Genomic DNA, 17,652 nt, shown 5'->3' on the forward strand with positions numbered 1-17,652 from the left:
GCTAAATTAAAAAAATAAAATAATAGTTACATGGATTTAGGGTATTTTTTGGAATTATACAACATCACATCTCCAAATAAAATAATTATCTAACTCAGAGTAAGATTTTTCTTGGATTATTCTATAACAGAATTATCTTCTAGAACCATTTAGAGAAATACATGTATTTTTAGGGTAACATTTTTGCCACATGTCCTACTATGATTGTTACATATGATGGATATTATGTGGCCATGAAGCCATATCAAATCACCAGGTTTTATTTATTTTCATTGAATAAAATAATAGTTCATTATTATTCTAGTGTGATGTTTATAATGAAGTCCATAAATAAGTGCAATAACCTAGTGAAGTATCATGAGATCATAATACAGTGATTGCTAGTCTATAAGCATGTTTTCTGAATGTTCCTATTCAGTGGATAGTTGATATGGACATCAAATTATCTGGATATAATTGCACTATTTGCTCCTACTTGTACGATAAGTATGGTTGATCTTGTGACTATTAGTGGGGTGACACTAAGGACACATTGTGGGTGCTCTTTGGAGAAAGAATTCACTGAATTGATACAAAGAATTCTTGAATGGTATCATATCAAGACATCAATCAAGTTGACTCATGCCACGGTTGTATAAGTGATCGATTCACTTGAGACACAAAGGACAACTCATGCATGGACTACTATATTTTCACTATGATTTGCGAGTCTCTATCCATCAGATTCAAACAAGTCATAGCTCGGATTTTGGAAGAAGCCTACGAAAATGATCGAGTTTTCAAGACAAGATAATTGGCCCTCATTATAAGAGGATACTGACTCAAGGAAGGCGATGCAGCACCCTGGCCAGGGTAATGAGGATATCAAAGAAGGTGTTCTACAATGACCAGCTGATGGCGCGTCGCCACCGGTCGTCATCGAGCCAGCAGCAGAGGAGCAGCAGGACATCACCGACCCAGCACACGAGGAGCCGTCACCATCCAGCCCGACACCGATACGAGTCCAACCACCTCAACGAGCCGCCGCAGCAACACGGGATCCCGAATTCCGTTATTCGGCATGACGCGGACGCCGACCATTGGAGCATACCGACGCTTTCAGTTCCCTTTCTATGTTTATCGTGTTTCCCTTTCTATTCCGTCATTTCCCTTTCTATGTCATCATGTTGTCGTGTAGCGGGGAAGGGCCCATATGAGGAACTCTTCCCCCCCTTCTATGTTGGGCCTGACAAGCCCATTTTATACTCCTTTGCTTATTTTCCTTTTTCATGTTGTGTTTTGAACGTTAAGGAAGGGCCCACCCTCACCCATATATAAGGGGAAGGGGTGGGCGCTCTCCCCACTCTTGACCTAAATTTGGAAGTTATACTTGGAAGTTGAAGAGTCAGGTCGTGGAGGAGAGGAGAAGGAAGAAGAAGGAGAAAGAAGAAGAAGAAGAAGAAGGAGAAGGAGAAGAAGGAGGAGGAAGGAGAGGGAAGAGAAGGAAGAAGGAGGCCCCGCCCGACCGGCCGCCGCCGGATCCACCCTCATCACCGCCGGACCCGCCATCGTCGCCCGCCAGGAGCCCCGTTGAGATCCCTCCTGTCGCCGCCGGCGGATCCGCTGTCATCGTCCGGACCCGCCATCGCCGCTCGCCTGGCCTCGGCCGACAGCCATCCGGCTCGCCGTCGTCGCACGGCACCCCGCCGACGCCGGAACCACCGTCTCCGCCTGGACCCGTCGTCACCGTCCGGATCCGCCTTCGCCACTCGCCTGGCCTCGGCCGACGGCCGTCCGGCTCGCCATCGTCGCACAGCATACCCGCCGACGCCCGCCCGACTCGCCGTCGACGCCTGCCTACTCGCTGACGCCGGCAGCCACCTCTGACCAGCGCGGCCGAGTCCCCTGCGCTTAGCGAGCCCGGATGACTGCGTCGGTCAGTGCTACGCCATCCATGCCGGCCGCTGCGTGAGGCCGACGCCACTCTGCCTGCGCCCGTGGACACCGTGCGGCCTCACCTCGACCGTTAGTGCCGCCCCCGATCGTCACCTCTGGCCGCGCCCGTCGTACGGCGTCCTTCCGGTACCGTCGTTGGCACTACGCCCGCTTGCTCTCCCTGCCTGGTGCTCTCGAGATTGGACATACAGCAGCACCGTCGGCTCCTTCCGTGGATACTCCAATTTGAGTTACCCGTCGCCGCGCGACGAAGGTACCCCGCTACCCTAGCTCCTTTACGTCTTTTATCTCTTTCAGTACTCTTCGTATTGCCTCCACCGCGCTCGGGTTAGGTAGGTTAGCGCGAGACAGGCCGAGAGAACGACGAATTTTACGAGAGTCTGTCCTGTCCGGTACGAGTTGGGACGTCCCGACGCGTGTGAGCAATCTTGTGGGAAGTCTTCCCATTCGACGGCGTGCTCGCCCTCGACCCACCTCGGACGAGTCCGGAGGCCGGACCAACTTCCTTGGCGACCCCGTCTTGCTCTGGCGCGGCATTGTTGCTAGTCGGCACTCAGCACGTACCACAGTAGGAACTCATCTCATTCAGCGTCATGTTCGCCTGGTTTCTGCATATTCGTCGGTTGACGTCGTAGGCGTGGACCGACTAGTTGGTGATTCGATACCGAGATCATGCCCTCGGTGACGGTCGGACGCCGTCGAGACGACGTCCAGCATCACCAGCATCATGCATCAGTACTAATTGAATGACAGATTAAGGTTTGACTATCAACCATACCATACGTCTGATGTAACACAAAGGATGTTGGGATCAAACAGCTCATGTTACACCACAGGGAGGGTGGGTCAGTCATGCTAGGTAGTGGAGATGAAATTGCGGGAGAAGGGCAAATGATAATTTGACAATGAAATCGATGAGAAGTATAAACCCGCATCGATGGACATCAGCTACCACTAGGTTTTGATAAGCATGACCTAGCAATGTCACCATGCTCCTGATGACTCGGATGAAGATTTGAGGGCCGATGGTGCGAGCACAACTATTGCCGCTAGTGCATTCACCATCGACGCACCAACCAAGGTCATATTGATAGAAACCTATCCCACTATATGTTACTCCTATCTATCACAACTCCAACCCCCATGGTGGAAAATGTTTGAAGGCACTAAAATAAATAGTGTAACACTAAAAGAGTAAATTATGAGTGTACCAGTAGCGGCGGGGCGCAATCAACGCATTACTCAGCCGTAGGGATAGGCACGACACAGGTAGTCACAACTAAGGCGTGAGTAGGCGTTGTAGCATGGGTAGGCCCGAAGATGCTTTTTGGTGTGGCAGTGCGGTTTTGATTGACACAATGTCTGGCAGCGGGCAGGTATGGCGGCTGCGGGCTGCGGGCAGGTATGGCGGCGGCAGTGGTGGCGGTGGCGCCCAAGTTAGGGTTTTCAAATATATATTTTCAAACAAAAAATTTCAGTGATATTTTCATAAATACTAGGAAAACCTAAAAAAACTATAAAACAGTGAAGTAATGAAAATTGTTTTTAAGGGATCGCATCTTTTCTCTCAAATTTTGACTACTATGGGTAAACCCCCCCCCCCTCCTTATAGGAGGTATAAATGGGTCCTCCCCCTTAAAAATAAAGGGAGAAGCCCCAAATGAAGGGTCTTATGGACCCCTAATAGGAGAGAGGCCCTCAAACAGCCCATACAAGGGCTCAAACACGCACAAACATGTAGGACCATACAAAGGGCCAAATACGTGCGAACAAACACACACAAACACATGCGGACACACATACAACGCCTACAAACTAAGAAAGATAAGTGATTAATAAAGTCAAACGGGCCCGTTGACTAGGCCAAGTACTTTGAAGGTCACATCTTGCGCGTCTGCCCTCACTAGATGAACTAGTCTAGACCGTGTCTTTGAGGCTAGATGGTCCCCTATCAACGTCATTCAAGTGTCTTGTGTGGACGATGATGGTAAAGCTTTCATGAGAGATTTTCAACACTACTCGGTATCTTATAGACCACAAAGTGTAGCTTGGGACCTCATAGCCTGGAAACTTAACCTATCGATTGGGTTAAATCGATCCTCAATTAATTAATTTATGTGATGATATAGTTAATTAATAATAATCTTTATTGGATCACTAAAGTTATTTACTAGATCTATACATGGGCCTAGAGGGTCACACGCGTAAGATTAAAGGGACATTGGCGAATATAATTTGCTTCATGGGTTTCTAAGAAAAACTTAAATAAAATATAAATAGGGGAAGCGGCACCCATTTTAGAGCTGGCCGCTCCCCCCCTTTCTCCATTATATGCACTTATCCACTCAACCAAAGAGATACTCTTCATGATTAGAATACCTTCAAGATTTTCAAGAAGAGTTGGAGAATAATTGGACATCCAAGAGCAACATGATCACGTGGATACTTCTAGAGGTCGGGCATGCAAACGGCTTCCTAGCAATCTCAAATGAGAACGTTTAAGGTGCAACAAGTTCCCAACAAGGTACATACAATGTGTTGATTTAAATATTTATCATTAATTTTTTACACCTTCTGTTGCATATAAAACATGTTTTCTATTATGGAAGCAAGGTAGCATAACCCAAAAACAAATTGTGAGAATTCATAACCATGAGTTGAGACTCTGTGCATAGTAAATGTGCAAGGAGACCTGGCCTAGTGAAATAATTGTAACTAATTTAATGTGAGAGAGGGACAATAGTCATCACAAAAAGGAAGAGATATTATTTTTAATGAATGCACTATCAAAATCAGTCAAATGAGATACATGGTAAATTTTTATTTCATGGAAAGTTTCCAAAAAAATCTCAAAGCACCCTTTCTAAAAAAATCTAGGAACATGTTTTTTTTTTACAGAAACACATCAACTGGTGATTAAAAAAAGATTTAATCATCATTAAATATGATTATTACATGAGACATTGGCAATCTGTGATGTGTATCAATGAAGGGATGGAAAAATTCAATAATAGAGAATGATCCAAGTTCGAATTGCAACATGTGACAATACAAAAGGATTTGTAGGATGAAATTTTAAGAGAAGCTTCCTCTCTCTCACCTTATCCATCAATGCCCTCTGTTTTGTTAATATCCCTTTTATCTAAGTAAAAATTACCTTGGAATTTCTCTTATTGGCCACTGAAAGAATTGTTTTGAGATTCAGTGTTTTTTAATGGTATCCATCATTGATTAAACTTTAATGATTAAATACAAGTACATGGGTTCCTCAGATGTCTTAAATTGCATTGATCCTGGCAGAATATAAGAATGTATAGTGAGTCGCATTATGTCGTCATCTTTTTCTCAACCTAAGGCTGTACAGAATATAAAGATCCATCCATTCAGTTCCATCTATATTCATCAGCTCATTCACATATATTTATATCATCCCTATCTCATTTACCATGTTCTCAATATTGTATTTTATGAACACTTATGGTCATTAATTATTAAATACATTTTTCCTTACTATCATCATTTTCCTCTTGGAATATTTATTATTTTATGAAGTATCACCTCACATCTCCTAATTACCATAATGAATAGATAACCTTGGCTAGTAAGTGCATAGATTTCTAATTTCCAGTCAATATAATACAAATTTTATTAACTAATTTAAATAATAAAAACTAATTACCCCCAAAAATGAGGTATATGAAGTTCCTTGTGAATAAAAATATTAAAACTGGCAGAACTTCATCAGTTTGATAAACTCTAGAGATTAATCATGATGTTTCATGCAATTTACTCAATGAAGTTGATTTTCTAACTCCTTTACACAATGATGTTATTGCCAATATCTCTTTCTCGCTCTCAAACAAGTTGTAAGAAAAACTAGAAAAATGAGTCATTTTATAGTTCCTCAGCAAGGCAAACAATAGAAAGATTATCTAATCATATGAAAGTTAACCAAGTATAAAACAGGTAAGACCACAATATTTTGGTTCTATGGTCGTCATTATCATGATCATTAAGGGATTTATAAAGGGGAAAAAAATGCAAAATCATAGCGGTAATGTATAATAATTCAAAATATGATGAATGAATCACCTTCATGCAAAGCTGATCCATACTTTTATGGTTTTCAATCAAGACTTGTTGAGATTTTCTAGTTTCCTCCCTCTGGATGTATCCACATGATTCTAGGCATGTCAAATGTCCTCCTCCCTCAGTGCATCCTGTTATCAACCCACCATCATCAATTTTCCATTTCAACCGGAGGAGGAGGGCTGGGCACCCAAGGAGATTAGCAATTAAAAGGATGGTTACTTGAAGATCTCTAGCCTACGTAAATTTTTTGAAGATTTATTTTATTTATATTTAATGGAATATTTCATATAACACCTACAATTATGTATATCTTTAGATATTGAAAATACCATTTGTATGTAACCCGCTAAGTCCATGTATCAATATATAATGACCCCAATGGCCCAAGAGCCTATGTTGGCCAACAATAATAATTATCCATATCAACAAATATATTAATTAATGAATTAATTAATGGAAAATTCAACTCAATTGATAGGTTGAGTTTTCTTTTATGTGGGGGCTAAGCTATACATCTTTTTTTGAAGATACAAAGCACTATACCATCTCATTTGAGGAAACTTGTTATCATCAACTATTGTGTAACAATATTCCCTCATTCTTGTGTTACTCATGGGTAGAATTAGGTTATGGTCAACTAGAAAACCCTAAAATTAATCATCGCAGTTCATAGTACTGCAATAGAAAATCATCGACGATCGCTTTGATGACATTTCACTACATTTTTTAACATCTCATTCCATAAACTTCCTTGAGATTTATCCTCTTACATTAAGAGTGTACAATCCCATCTTCAACTATCTATCATCTTGTGAATTTTTTGGTTCATTCGTGCTGCGATAATTTGGTATTCCATTACAAACTCACAGGTCATAGTTCAAACACAACTGTCAATCCACATGATTTCTTTCGTATCTCAGGTCAAAAGACAACTTACATAATTGTGACGCAAGTCAATCATTTTGAAATTGTAGTATAATGTCATTCTGAGAGTCATACAAATCAATTTAGTAAAGTCTTCTCCCTCAAAGAGCACCCTCCATGTGTCCTTAGTGTCTCCACACTAATGGATACGAGTTCAGCCATAATCATTGATAACATGCAATTTAAATATTAACTTCATACATATCGCATTTATATTTGCACTATGGCTATAATTGTGTGTTTTCAAAGTAAAAATGAAATAAATTTGATTTACCATATTTTCTTGAATTTTATTGATTTTTACTGGTTTGTTTTATTTATCTAGAAATTATTGAGTGGAGAACATGCAAAAAAGGGCCCTAAAACTGCTCTCAGCAGTTTTTGTAGGTGTAAATCTCCAATTTCATTGAAGTTTTTCATATTTTAACTTGTTTTGGAGGGATTTTGCACAATTTTTTAGGTGCAATATAAGAGATAATGAAGTGATGTTGGGCGTCGTCAACGGCGTAGTCCGACGGGTAAATCACTAGGTGAATGTAACTATGTGATGCAAAATGACCTAGGTGAAGTGTATGTGCAGGGCCGACGAGAGGGGATTCGCCGAGTTCCGTAGGGGCTCGCACGTAACGGGTGGGCTCGGCCCATACCTAGGAAGACGCTCAAATTGTAGTTTTCTCGATAATTTTCTCTCACCTAACCTAATCGAGCGCAGTGGAGTGCAGCCAAAAATATACTATAAGATGTACTATAACTGACAAGCAAGGGGAACGGTGTACTTCATCGATGGCGGCGTTCGTCATCGATGTCTTCATTGGCGCAAAAATCCAGTGCGGGCAGAGAGAGGGGGCGAGGGATGCGTGTTGGAGATTGCACGTTTGGCCCAACAATCAACGTTGGCGTGGCGCTGGAGCGGGTGTCGGAGGCTGGAGGATGGAGGAGATCCGTAGCGAGATAGCTCAAGCAAAAGGCTGAAGCAGGCAGTCGAGAGCTGAGTGACGGGCCCGGAGCGAACATCGAGGGTCCGGTGCCGATAGAAACACAAGATCAACACGGGTGGCAGCGTTCAGGCGTTGTGGAGGTGCGCAGCAGCAGCGCAATCCCTCTTCATCGGCAGGGATTGAGGAAAATCCCGGTGGTTCGTGCGTTGCCGGTCAAAGGCTGATCCTTCCCTATGTGCAACTGCTCTGGTTCGTGCGTTGCTGGGTCACCAACTCCATGATAGCCGCTGTGTAACTTGACTGCGCCACATCTAGAGTCATTCTCTGCTGATACAAACGGCACATCCGTGAAGTTGGCACATCTAGAGTCGTTCTCAGCCGAGACTGTATCGGCAACCCAGCAACGCACGAACCAGAGCAATCCCACGAAGGGAAGGATCAGCCTTTGACCGGCAGGGGTGCAGATTCACCGCAAGGTCTCGCCGAGCTGTCTCCCCCCCCCCCCTCCAACAGAGTGAACTGTCAGCCGTTGAGAGTGCAACAGTCAAGCGCCTAACAGGCAGTCGATTGGGCGTTGCACGGTCAAGGGAGGGGCTGATCGTAAGATGGGAGTCTAGGCATGCGAATGAGACTCAGCATTTGATCAAAACAGCGTCCACCCGCCACGTTGGATTGTCGTTCCGAGGTCACGTGGTCGTGGAGACATGCAATAGCGAGAACCAACCATCAATCGGGCGTCGATGCACCACGTGACGTAGACACTTGGGAGGACGGTTCTGACGGTGTCGTTTGAGTGATGTTCGAAGATCAGAACGTCGACGAACGGCGGAAGCAGATGGGGTGACTCTTAATGCAGGCCGTACGTCATGCGGACGGTCCACGCAAAATGTCGTGCATGGATCGGTAGATGGCTGGGCAGCTGAGCAACATCGCGAGACCTACTGATCAACTCCCAACTTGCGACCAAGGGTGCGGCGCGCGATCTAGCGCACGGCGGTCGGCGAGACGGGTTGGCGGATCCTGTTCCCACAAAGGGAACAAGGCAGTGCTGAACTTCTTCTCTTCCTTATCTTCCCTCTCCTCCTCTTCTCCTCCTCGCGGTGAAATCTAGGACGATGATAACTGCCAAATAGATGGACGCGGTGAATTCCCAGATCTGAGATGTACGTGGTCCATCATGACCTTATATAGGGCCATGACGGACCCATTAAACAATACACTTAGGGGCCCAATAAGGGACCCCTTATACAACATTGAAAATGAAAAAACATGGAGAAATATTAAACAACTCAAACTAAAATGACGGATGAAATGCAACAATACGGACGCGTCATGATGAGTGCGGTGAACTCGTCATGATGAACACGAACATGAAATCAAACGACTGAAAACAGATAATTAAAACACAGTGATATGGGCGTGGATGTGCTCTACCCGGGGTATTTAAACCCAGTGTCTTCATGGTCACTTTGGCATGCCGGTCGGGCTGGACACGGACCAGCGGTGATGATGGCTCTGATGATGATTCGCCAATGTCATCTGGGCGCACTCCATCACGAAGGTGGTTGAGAAGCAGAGAGGCTTATATCCAAATAATTCCTAAACTGACGTCAAAACAAAATTTTACAAAAGCAGCGGGGTTTTTTGAAAATTTTGTGGAGAGAGAGAAGGCCAAAACAATCAAACTCCTTGTAATTTCTCTAGAGTCAAACCTTGATAGCTGAAGATCCAAACGTTGGATTGAGCTCAAATTTTGAGGGCTAATTCTTCATTGTATCCTCTTTCCATCCGTATGCATGAATTGATGAGAAGATCCCCAAAACAAAAGAAAATTAAGGAAAATGTAGGGGCACAAGTGCAATTCTCAACCCTCTATCTTAGTTATAACTTCCTAATTTTTCTCTCTTTTTCGTTATTGGGTGCTTGACCGTAGTCTGCACTTATAGGAAAGATCTGCTTGGATCAAATTTTATCCAAGTATTGTATTTGTTATTTATTTTCCTTCTTTATTGATCTTGATTTGTGTTCTTCTAAATTTCCTTCGTTTAGGTGAAATGTACTAACCCTTGTCTTGATTCAAGAAGGAAATTATTTAATGATCAAATTCTATTATCAGATACAAAGAATACTCTCTAAATTATAAGGATTATCTATTCCTTACTTTCCTCTGAATTCCCATATTCTTCAGCAACCATTATTATTTAAAAACCCTATTTTAAGTACTCTCCTAATCTCATTACACTTCTGATTCTGGATGTTGAATAAAGCGAGGACCTATATTCGATTCATAATCTCTCATCTCTCCTACCTCCCTATTCTCAATTCGTTTCGCTTTTGATCTATAAGAATCTAACCTTTTATTTAGAAAGGAAATCAATAGAGATCATCCCTATTAAATCTTGGAGATTTGATCTTCCCAGAATATCATACCTAATCAAGATTAAATGTGTCAAAACTCCATTCTAATTATCTTGAATTAAATCCTTGAACTCTGCTCCCTTTGGACAACCCCTCTACTCATCATTTACATCTTATTACAAAGGGTTCATTGTAAATACTATTGTATAAATTGATCACAAACAATGATGGTAATTAACCTAGTTAGCTACAGTAAAATCCAGCTTATCAATCATATGAGTGGGACAAGATAATGTTACTCTATCTAGATATTTTGATATCCTTCATGATTATCCTTTGAATATGAATATTAATATCACATGTTTAAGTACTAGTGATGTTGTATTATTGCCTTGTCATAGTTTACTTGGTTAGATTGTGTATTCATTATTTTAATAAACCATCTCACATGAGTCACATGAATGTATTGTATCAATGAATATAGAATGGTATAAATAAAAGTTTTAACTGGTTTGCTGGCCTTATATATTTCCATCAATACCTCATTGTATTTATAATTAAAAATTACTAATGCCCGATTTTTAGAGGTTGGATTTAATCTTTGAAAAGGACAAACAATATATACAAATATCAACTTCCAATAGTATCTTATATTCACCTTTGGATTTTACTCAATTCTTCACACTAGTTTAACAAAAAAACCCAAACACACCTTTGGGCTGTAAAGTGCCTTTACAATGAAACTTTTCAAATAAATTCTAAGGTCATAAGAGAAACAACTTCTGTAATTCCTGAAACAGTTGCTTCTCTTCAAGACTAACTGCTACTGCTACCCTCCCATTTAAAAGAAAAAAGGATTTAACCCATAAAGCAGATCAACCTATAAAACCCTTTCAGATTGTTCTTGACCAGCTGCAGTCACTGTATCTCAAAAGATTACGCATGTGCTGGGGTACTCCTCTTTTCTGGTTTCCATATAACTATTGGTCCAGTAGGGGTTGTAAGGCGGGTAGGTGTTCAGGGTTTCCTCAGAGCTCTTCGAATCCGCTTCCTTAGGGCCTACGTGGACGATCTCAACGTGCCAGTGTTTCTTGAGCTTGTCGACTACCCTGAATGGGTCGACTACGCCGGTCACCTTCATCTTTTTATCCTTCATCGCCATGGAAATGGAATTGATCCCTGAAAAACCATAGAAAGAAGATGAAGAGAACACTCAGAAACTTCTTTTTGTGGTGAAGAAAGAGTAGAATAATAAGATATTGGAAGAGGCTTTTGCAAAAGAATTACGATTATCCAAGTTTGAGAGTTTCTTTCATGCCTTGTCTTGTAGAGAATACAGAATATCTACCGTATAGCCTTGGAATATGGGAGATCAATGAAAAGTGAGAGGACAGGTAGGAACAACAAGGTAGCAAGAGATTAGGAACAGAGATGACGTAAGATCTATAACCAAAATGAGGTGTTTATAATGAATAGAATAGGAGTCTAAGTTGGTAGAAATATAAAGAACGAATTCATTGTCTGTTTTTTTAAAGAAATCAGAAGAAGAACAAAAAAAACAAAATGGAATACCTATTTTGGTGAAATAAATAGATATACCCTTGGAATATTACCATATGGGAAGTCAATTAAAATCAGTGGACAGGAAGGAAAACCAATGTAACAAGAGATTATCAATTACGTAAGATCTCTAACAAAAATGAGGTATTTACATACGAAATGAATAAAAAAGGAGTATAATTTGGTACAAGATGTTGTGAGAACAAATTAATTCACTTTTTAAGGGGCATCCCCTTTTTTGAAACCAGAAAATTAACAATAGGAAGAAAATAGGTAACCCATTTTGTATTTCTTCGTTTTTCAAAGAATAAAAAGATACGCCGAACTGTCCAGGGACAAAAACAATAAATAGTTAAATAGAAATAATGGATTGTTACAGAAGGGATAGTTTTTTAAAAAAATTTAATAGAATGAGATCAACTCCGAATTGCTTGATCGAGCAAACAAAGCTCCCTTGGTATAATTTTGGGCTGTACGAACAATCTTCCCAAGAATATGAAGAGAGAGAGAGAGAGAGAGAGAGAAAGAGAGAGATGATAGCCTTAGACTTTCATGATCGTTACTGTTTGTTACTTAGAAGTGTCATACGTGCAGAGTTCTTGATATGACCTGAGAGTACAGACACGGCAATGAAGGCCCTCCGCCTGCCGTCGTCATCGTCAACATCTACCCTCATCACGATCTCCTGTGATCAGATGCAAGGAACTCCCCATTACCAAAACCCATCTACTCACGATCTCTAAGAGTTTAGCGTGAATTCCAGAAGAGAAAATGAAGAAATTGGACGGTTTGCTCGTTAAATTATGACGGAAAATGCAAATTTTACATAGCGGAGTGAGAGTTCAGAAACACACACCTTTTCCGACATGGAAGTCGAGCCTCTGAGCAGGTTCCGCCTTGAGAGATGACGTTGCTGTTATGTGTCTGATCAAAACACAGAAAAGAGAGAAAGAGAAGCTGGGGACAGTGGTTTGAGGAGTGGACTATGGAAGAGCTAAGGGTGGAAGAATGCATATTTATGACAGATAGATGTGGGAGAGGATTGAATGACTATTACCAGAAACGCGTTGAATGGGTCAGAACAATCCAAGGGGTCGGACAGTGTCTATTTATCTATCTATCTATCTCTCTATGTATCTCTCTATGTATCTATATCTCTCTCTTTCATCCCTCTCTCTCCCGCTCTCTCTCTCTCTCCCTCTCTTTCTCTCTCTCTTCCGCTTCCTCTCCCTCTCTCGCTCCGTCTCCCGCTCTCTCTCTCTCCCCCTCCCTCTCTCTTTTTCTTTCTCTTTCTCTTTCTCTCTCCCTCTCCCTCTCTCTCTCTTTCTCCTTCTCTTTCTCTTTCTCTCTCCCTCTCCCTCTCCCTCTCCCTCTCCCTCTCCCTCTCCCTCTCCCTCTCTCTCTCTTTCTCTTTCTCTTTCTCCTTCTCTCTCCCTCTCCCTCTCCCTCTCCCTCTCCCTCTCTCTCTTTCTCTTTCTCTCTCCCTCTCCCTCTCTCTCTTTCTCTTTCTCTCTCCCTCTCCCTCTCCCTCTCTCTCTCTCTCTCTTTCTCTTTCTCTTTCTCTCCCTCTCCGTCTCCCTCTCCCTCTCCCTCTCTCTCTCTCTTTCTCTTTCTCTTTCTCTTTCTCTTTCTCTTTCTCTTTCTCTTTCTCTTTCTCTTTCTCTTTCTCTTTTTCTCTCTCTCTCTCTCTCTTTCTCTTTCTCTTTCTCTTTCTCTTTCTCTTTCTCTTTTTCTCTCCCTCTCTCTCTTTCTCTTTCTCTTTCTCTTTCTCTTTCTCTTTCTCTTTTTCTCTCCCTCTCTCTCTCTTTCTCTTTCTCTTTCTCTTTCTCTTTCTCTTTCTCTTTTTCTCTCCCTCTCTCTCTCTTTCTCTTTCTCTTTCTCTTTCTCTTTCTCTTTCTCTTTTTCTTTCTCTCTCTCTCTCTTTCTCTTTCTCTTTCTCTTTCTCTTTTTCTCTCCCTCTCTCTCTCTTTCTCTTTCTCTTTCTCTTTCTCTTTCTCTTTCTCTTTCTCTTTCTCTTTCTCTCTCTCTATCTCTCTTTCTATCTATCTCTCTATCCTCCTCTCTCTTTCCGCCCATTCCTTCCTCCCTCTCCCTCTTCCCCCGTCCCTCTCTCTCTCCCTCTCCCTCGCTCCCCCTCTCTCTTTTTTGTCCTATCGGAAGCCAGCGTCAATATCTCGCTTCTCTGGTCTTATCAATAGGCTCCTCCCTAACAAGCCCATGGTTTACACAATTCTTTGAAATCCTGATAAACATTGAGACGAAGTCAATCTTCATCGCACCAGCTACATCTGAGTGGTCCCGTAACCAAATATCATTAACAAATCAAGGTGGTACATCTCTTATCCAACAGAAAGAGAGAAAGAGAGTGAGAGAGAGAGAGAGATTGACTTTGTGATATCAATATCAACTAGAAGGCCCAAATAATCATTACAAATCCACTTAATGAAAATTTGTTTTTAACAACATCGTTAAACTCTCGACTCCCAAGTCATGTTTTGCCCACCAGTCGACTCTCCCATCTACCTATAAACATTAAATATAAACCTAATCTTAAATTTTTTTCAAGAGAGAAGAAGGAAGGCGTATTCCAAGTACAGCATCCGAGGCCTCATTTACCTTGAAATATTCTCTTCGGTCTTCAATTAAAGCAGCAAACGTTCTTTATCTCTCCTCTCTCTCTCTCCCATTCTATAGTTGTGATATATAACAACTTAACTAGCTGTTTTTATGCATAATACACGTTCGGATAGTATGCCTGCGTAACGACTACATTCTGGGACAAGACTACCATCTTACTTTAAGCTACAATAAGAACAGGTAAACGAGATTTTTCCGTGAAACAAATATGTGAGGTGGCACTTAAAAAGTTTTCAACTAAATTGACGCGTATATTGCTAAGGAAGAAACGGTTTTGATAGTTTCGATGGCAGATTATTTTCTTCTCTTTTGGCCGCCAATAGAATAGAAGAGAAGGGGGAAGGAAAAACTGTGCATGAAGATTTTCAAATAAACCCAATATAATAATCAATAGATGGTATTTAGTGAAAAACATGAACAACTTTTTAAAAAATTATGCCACTCATTAGCCTATGGTTAGTAACTAGCATCTAAGTTGATAGGTGAGAATCAAGTTATAACTAATCTTTTGATCAATCTCATTATGGACGTGATAGTGTCTTTATGGATTTTGGCTAACTTAGTATTGAACTGTTCCTATTTTAGTCTCCATAGAGAATTTACCTATTAAATACTACTAAGTGTTTATAGGAGTTTCTAAATCAGTTACAAAATGGATGTGTAGGAGATCGATATTGAATGAATTATTTGTATGCATGGTCGCGTTGTTTCCTAGACCTACTTCAGAGGGTTCTGACTCCCACACCCGAAATCCACTAACATTATGAACCAAGATTATGTTCCCCACTGAGGTTTTCAGAAAGATATACAAACTCTTACTCATAATGGCAACCTGATGACATAATAAACCATCGAGATTCATTTCATCTCAAAAGTTATGTTTCATTCAATCATGTATTTCTTACGATAGTCATATATTTTCTACTCAACAATACCCTTATTTAAGATAAGGCTGCTTAAAGTTTTCAATAAAAACTGTTATACGTTTATATTCACCAAGAAAATTAATGATACATTCAAGTAAATCCGCATTTTATACTATCATTCATATCTATATGTGTACCACATGTCATCATGAATTTGAGTATAAGATATTTAATTAACAGGGTTGAGTCACAAGGTGTTAGACCTCCAAAGAATAGTTTTATTTGTTATGAGCTTTACGTGACACATTTAGCTTTAAGAAGAATATGATAACATCACACGTTTGGTTAACATAATTTTTTAATCTAAATCACAAATCTATCTGCTCATAAACAGAATTATTTAATTACTTCCAATATTTTATGAATGCCATTTTTTGCATATAATGATAACATGCAAATAGGAGCTATATAAGTACTAATTTCATCATATTTTTGGGCTTTTAATGCCTAAAAAGATTAATTTTTTATGCATGTTATCATGATTTTAGGTTAAAAGAAGAATTTCCTTAAATTTCAAGTTAAATAATAAATTTGATAAATAATTAGGTCAATATTTATATTTTAAATGGTCTGAAAATGATGATTATAAGAATTTAAATGCTATTAATTGACTTATTTCTATAAATATAATATAAGTAATAGTAAAACTTAATTTAGAAGGTAATAAAAAAAATTTCCGCATTAATAAACACTTTTTACGATTTATTCTATTTTTTTTAATTAAAATGTTTTTTTTAATTAAACTGGCCCTTATTGGGCCAGTTTTGGCGCACACCTGTGATAAGTGATGCAGGGCGTACGAAAGGCATGCACCGCACGCAGCGCCACACAGACGTATCAGAAGGGACCTCGCGCCTTCGGTGCGCGACACGCACGCACATAATTCCATGCGTGTCGCGCAAGGAGTGGAGCCACGCAAAGGCTCAAGGAGCCAATCCCGTCGCATTGTACGTCCAACGTACAACGCGAAACGGAGAAAAAAATAACGGAATTGGAAGAAGCTGTTCTTCCGATTCCGCAGCAATAAAAGGGGGAAAATGAAAATTGAGGGCCATTCTTGATCTAAAAAGTGAGAGGAGAAGTACCGAGCTCCCTCTCTTACTCAAGAGCAGCCTGGAGTGCTTTTAGAGCTGAAATTGGACTGGAAATTTGATGATCTGGCGCCGCATTTTGCCCCAAAATCAAGCACAAATTCGGTCGAATTCGGTTAGTTCATTGCGTGAAATTCATTCCTATCAACCTGAAATCACTTCTGGTACTTCTCGATTCAATTTGAATTAATTATGCAATTAAATACATGTTCACTTTTTCAAAATTCATAGTTCATACCTATTCGCTGTTCCTCCTTAAATTCTCGATTTTAGCTTTCTTAATTCTGAAATTATGCTCGTTTTAGAATAGTTTAAGTTTCAATTGAGTAGTTAAATAGATCTGAAGTTAATTCAAATTTTAATTTTTCTAAATCTGATTCCAATCACGTTAACTTTGCAAATATGTTCACGAATTGCTCATCACGGTATCGGTGAATTTTGAATGAAAAAGGGGAAAAATTATAGGCTTGTTCTGTTGAAATTAGTGACTACATAGTTGGGGAATTCTTCAATTAATAATCTGTGAAGAAATCAAGGTCAGAGCTCGCCTAGTTCAGGCTGAAATCGTGCGAGTCAACGACTTGCCACCGTGACTGGTTAGAAAGGGTATTTCAACAAATATTAGAAGAATTCAGATAATATTGCAATTTCCTAAGTGAAAACCTTAGTAATCCTAATCCAAAAAAACAATAGTTAAATCTTACAGATTAATTTCAGTTGAGCACTTGGAGTTGAATAAATTGCCTAGAATCTAAGTCCAAACTTACTAGCTAGCCTTCAAATTTAACTCATGAGAGTTAAGTTTGGGGCAAAAATAATTGGTAATATTGTCTAGCTAGCACTGAAATTTAATTCAGATGAATTAACATGTGGGGAAAATACTTGGGGAAAAATTCTGATTAATCTAGACGGTAAAGTGCCTACTAGAGAAAAATTGAACTTTCCTATCGCCTCCCTCGGGTTCGACCCCTTTCATGAGCACTAAGGGATAAATAAATTGTATTAACTAAGTTCAGAAAACCCTTAAAATAAGGACATATAAACACATATTTCTGAACTTATCATTTGAATTAAAAAACATTTTAATTCAAAAAATGGAATAAAAAGTAAAAAAGTGTTTATTAATGCGGTAAAATGGTTTATTACCTTCTAAAATAAGTTTTATTATTACTTTCATTTTATTTATAGAAA

At 40.3% G+C, this 17,652-nt stretch overlaps 1 protein-coding gene across 2 annotated transcripts; it reads right to left on the bottom strand.

The window, feature by feature from the left end:
• Positions 1-10,869: 10,869 nt before the first annotated feature.
• On the bottom strand, positions 10,870-13,136 carry LOC144716555 (heavy metal-associated isoprenylated plant protein 39-like). Of its 2 annotated transcripts, none has more exons than XM_078591700.1 (3): positions 12,664-13,136; positions 12,396-12,492; positions 10,870-11,426 (listed from the first exon to the last, which is right to left on the bottom strand). In XM_078591700.1, exons 1-3 carry the CDS (start codon positions 12,673-12,675, stop codon positions 11,176-11,178), a joined length of 360 nt encoding a protein of 119 aa, XP_078447826.1. In that variant the 5' UTR covers positions 12,676-13,136; the 3' UTR covers positions 10,870-11,175. The 2 variants fall into 2 exon arrangements, with proteins under 2 accessions (XP_078447826.1, XP_078447827.1); XM_078591701.1 differs by having other exon boundaries at positions 12,417-12,492; positions 12,664-13,110.
• Between the last annotated feature and the right edge of the window lie 4,516 nt (positions 13,137-17,652).

The sequence above is a fragment of the Wolffia australiana genome, chromosome 2 (genome assembly GCF_029677425.1).
Source record: "Wolffia australiana isolate 7733 chromosome 2, ASM2967742v1".
Taxonomy (NCBI): domain Eukaryota; kingdom Viridiplantae; phylum Streptophyta; class Magnoliopsida; order Alismatales; family Araceae; genus Wolffia; species Wolffia australiana.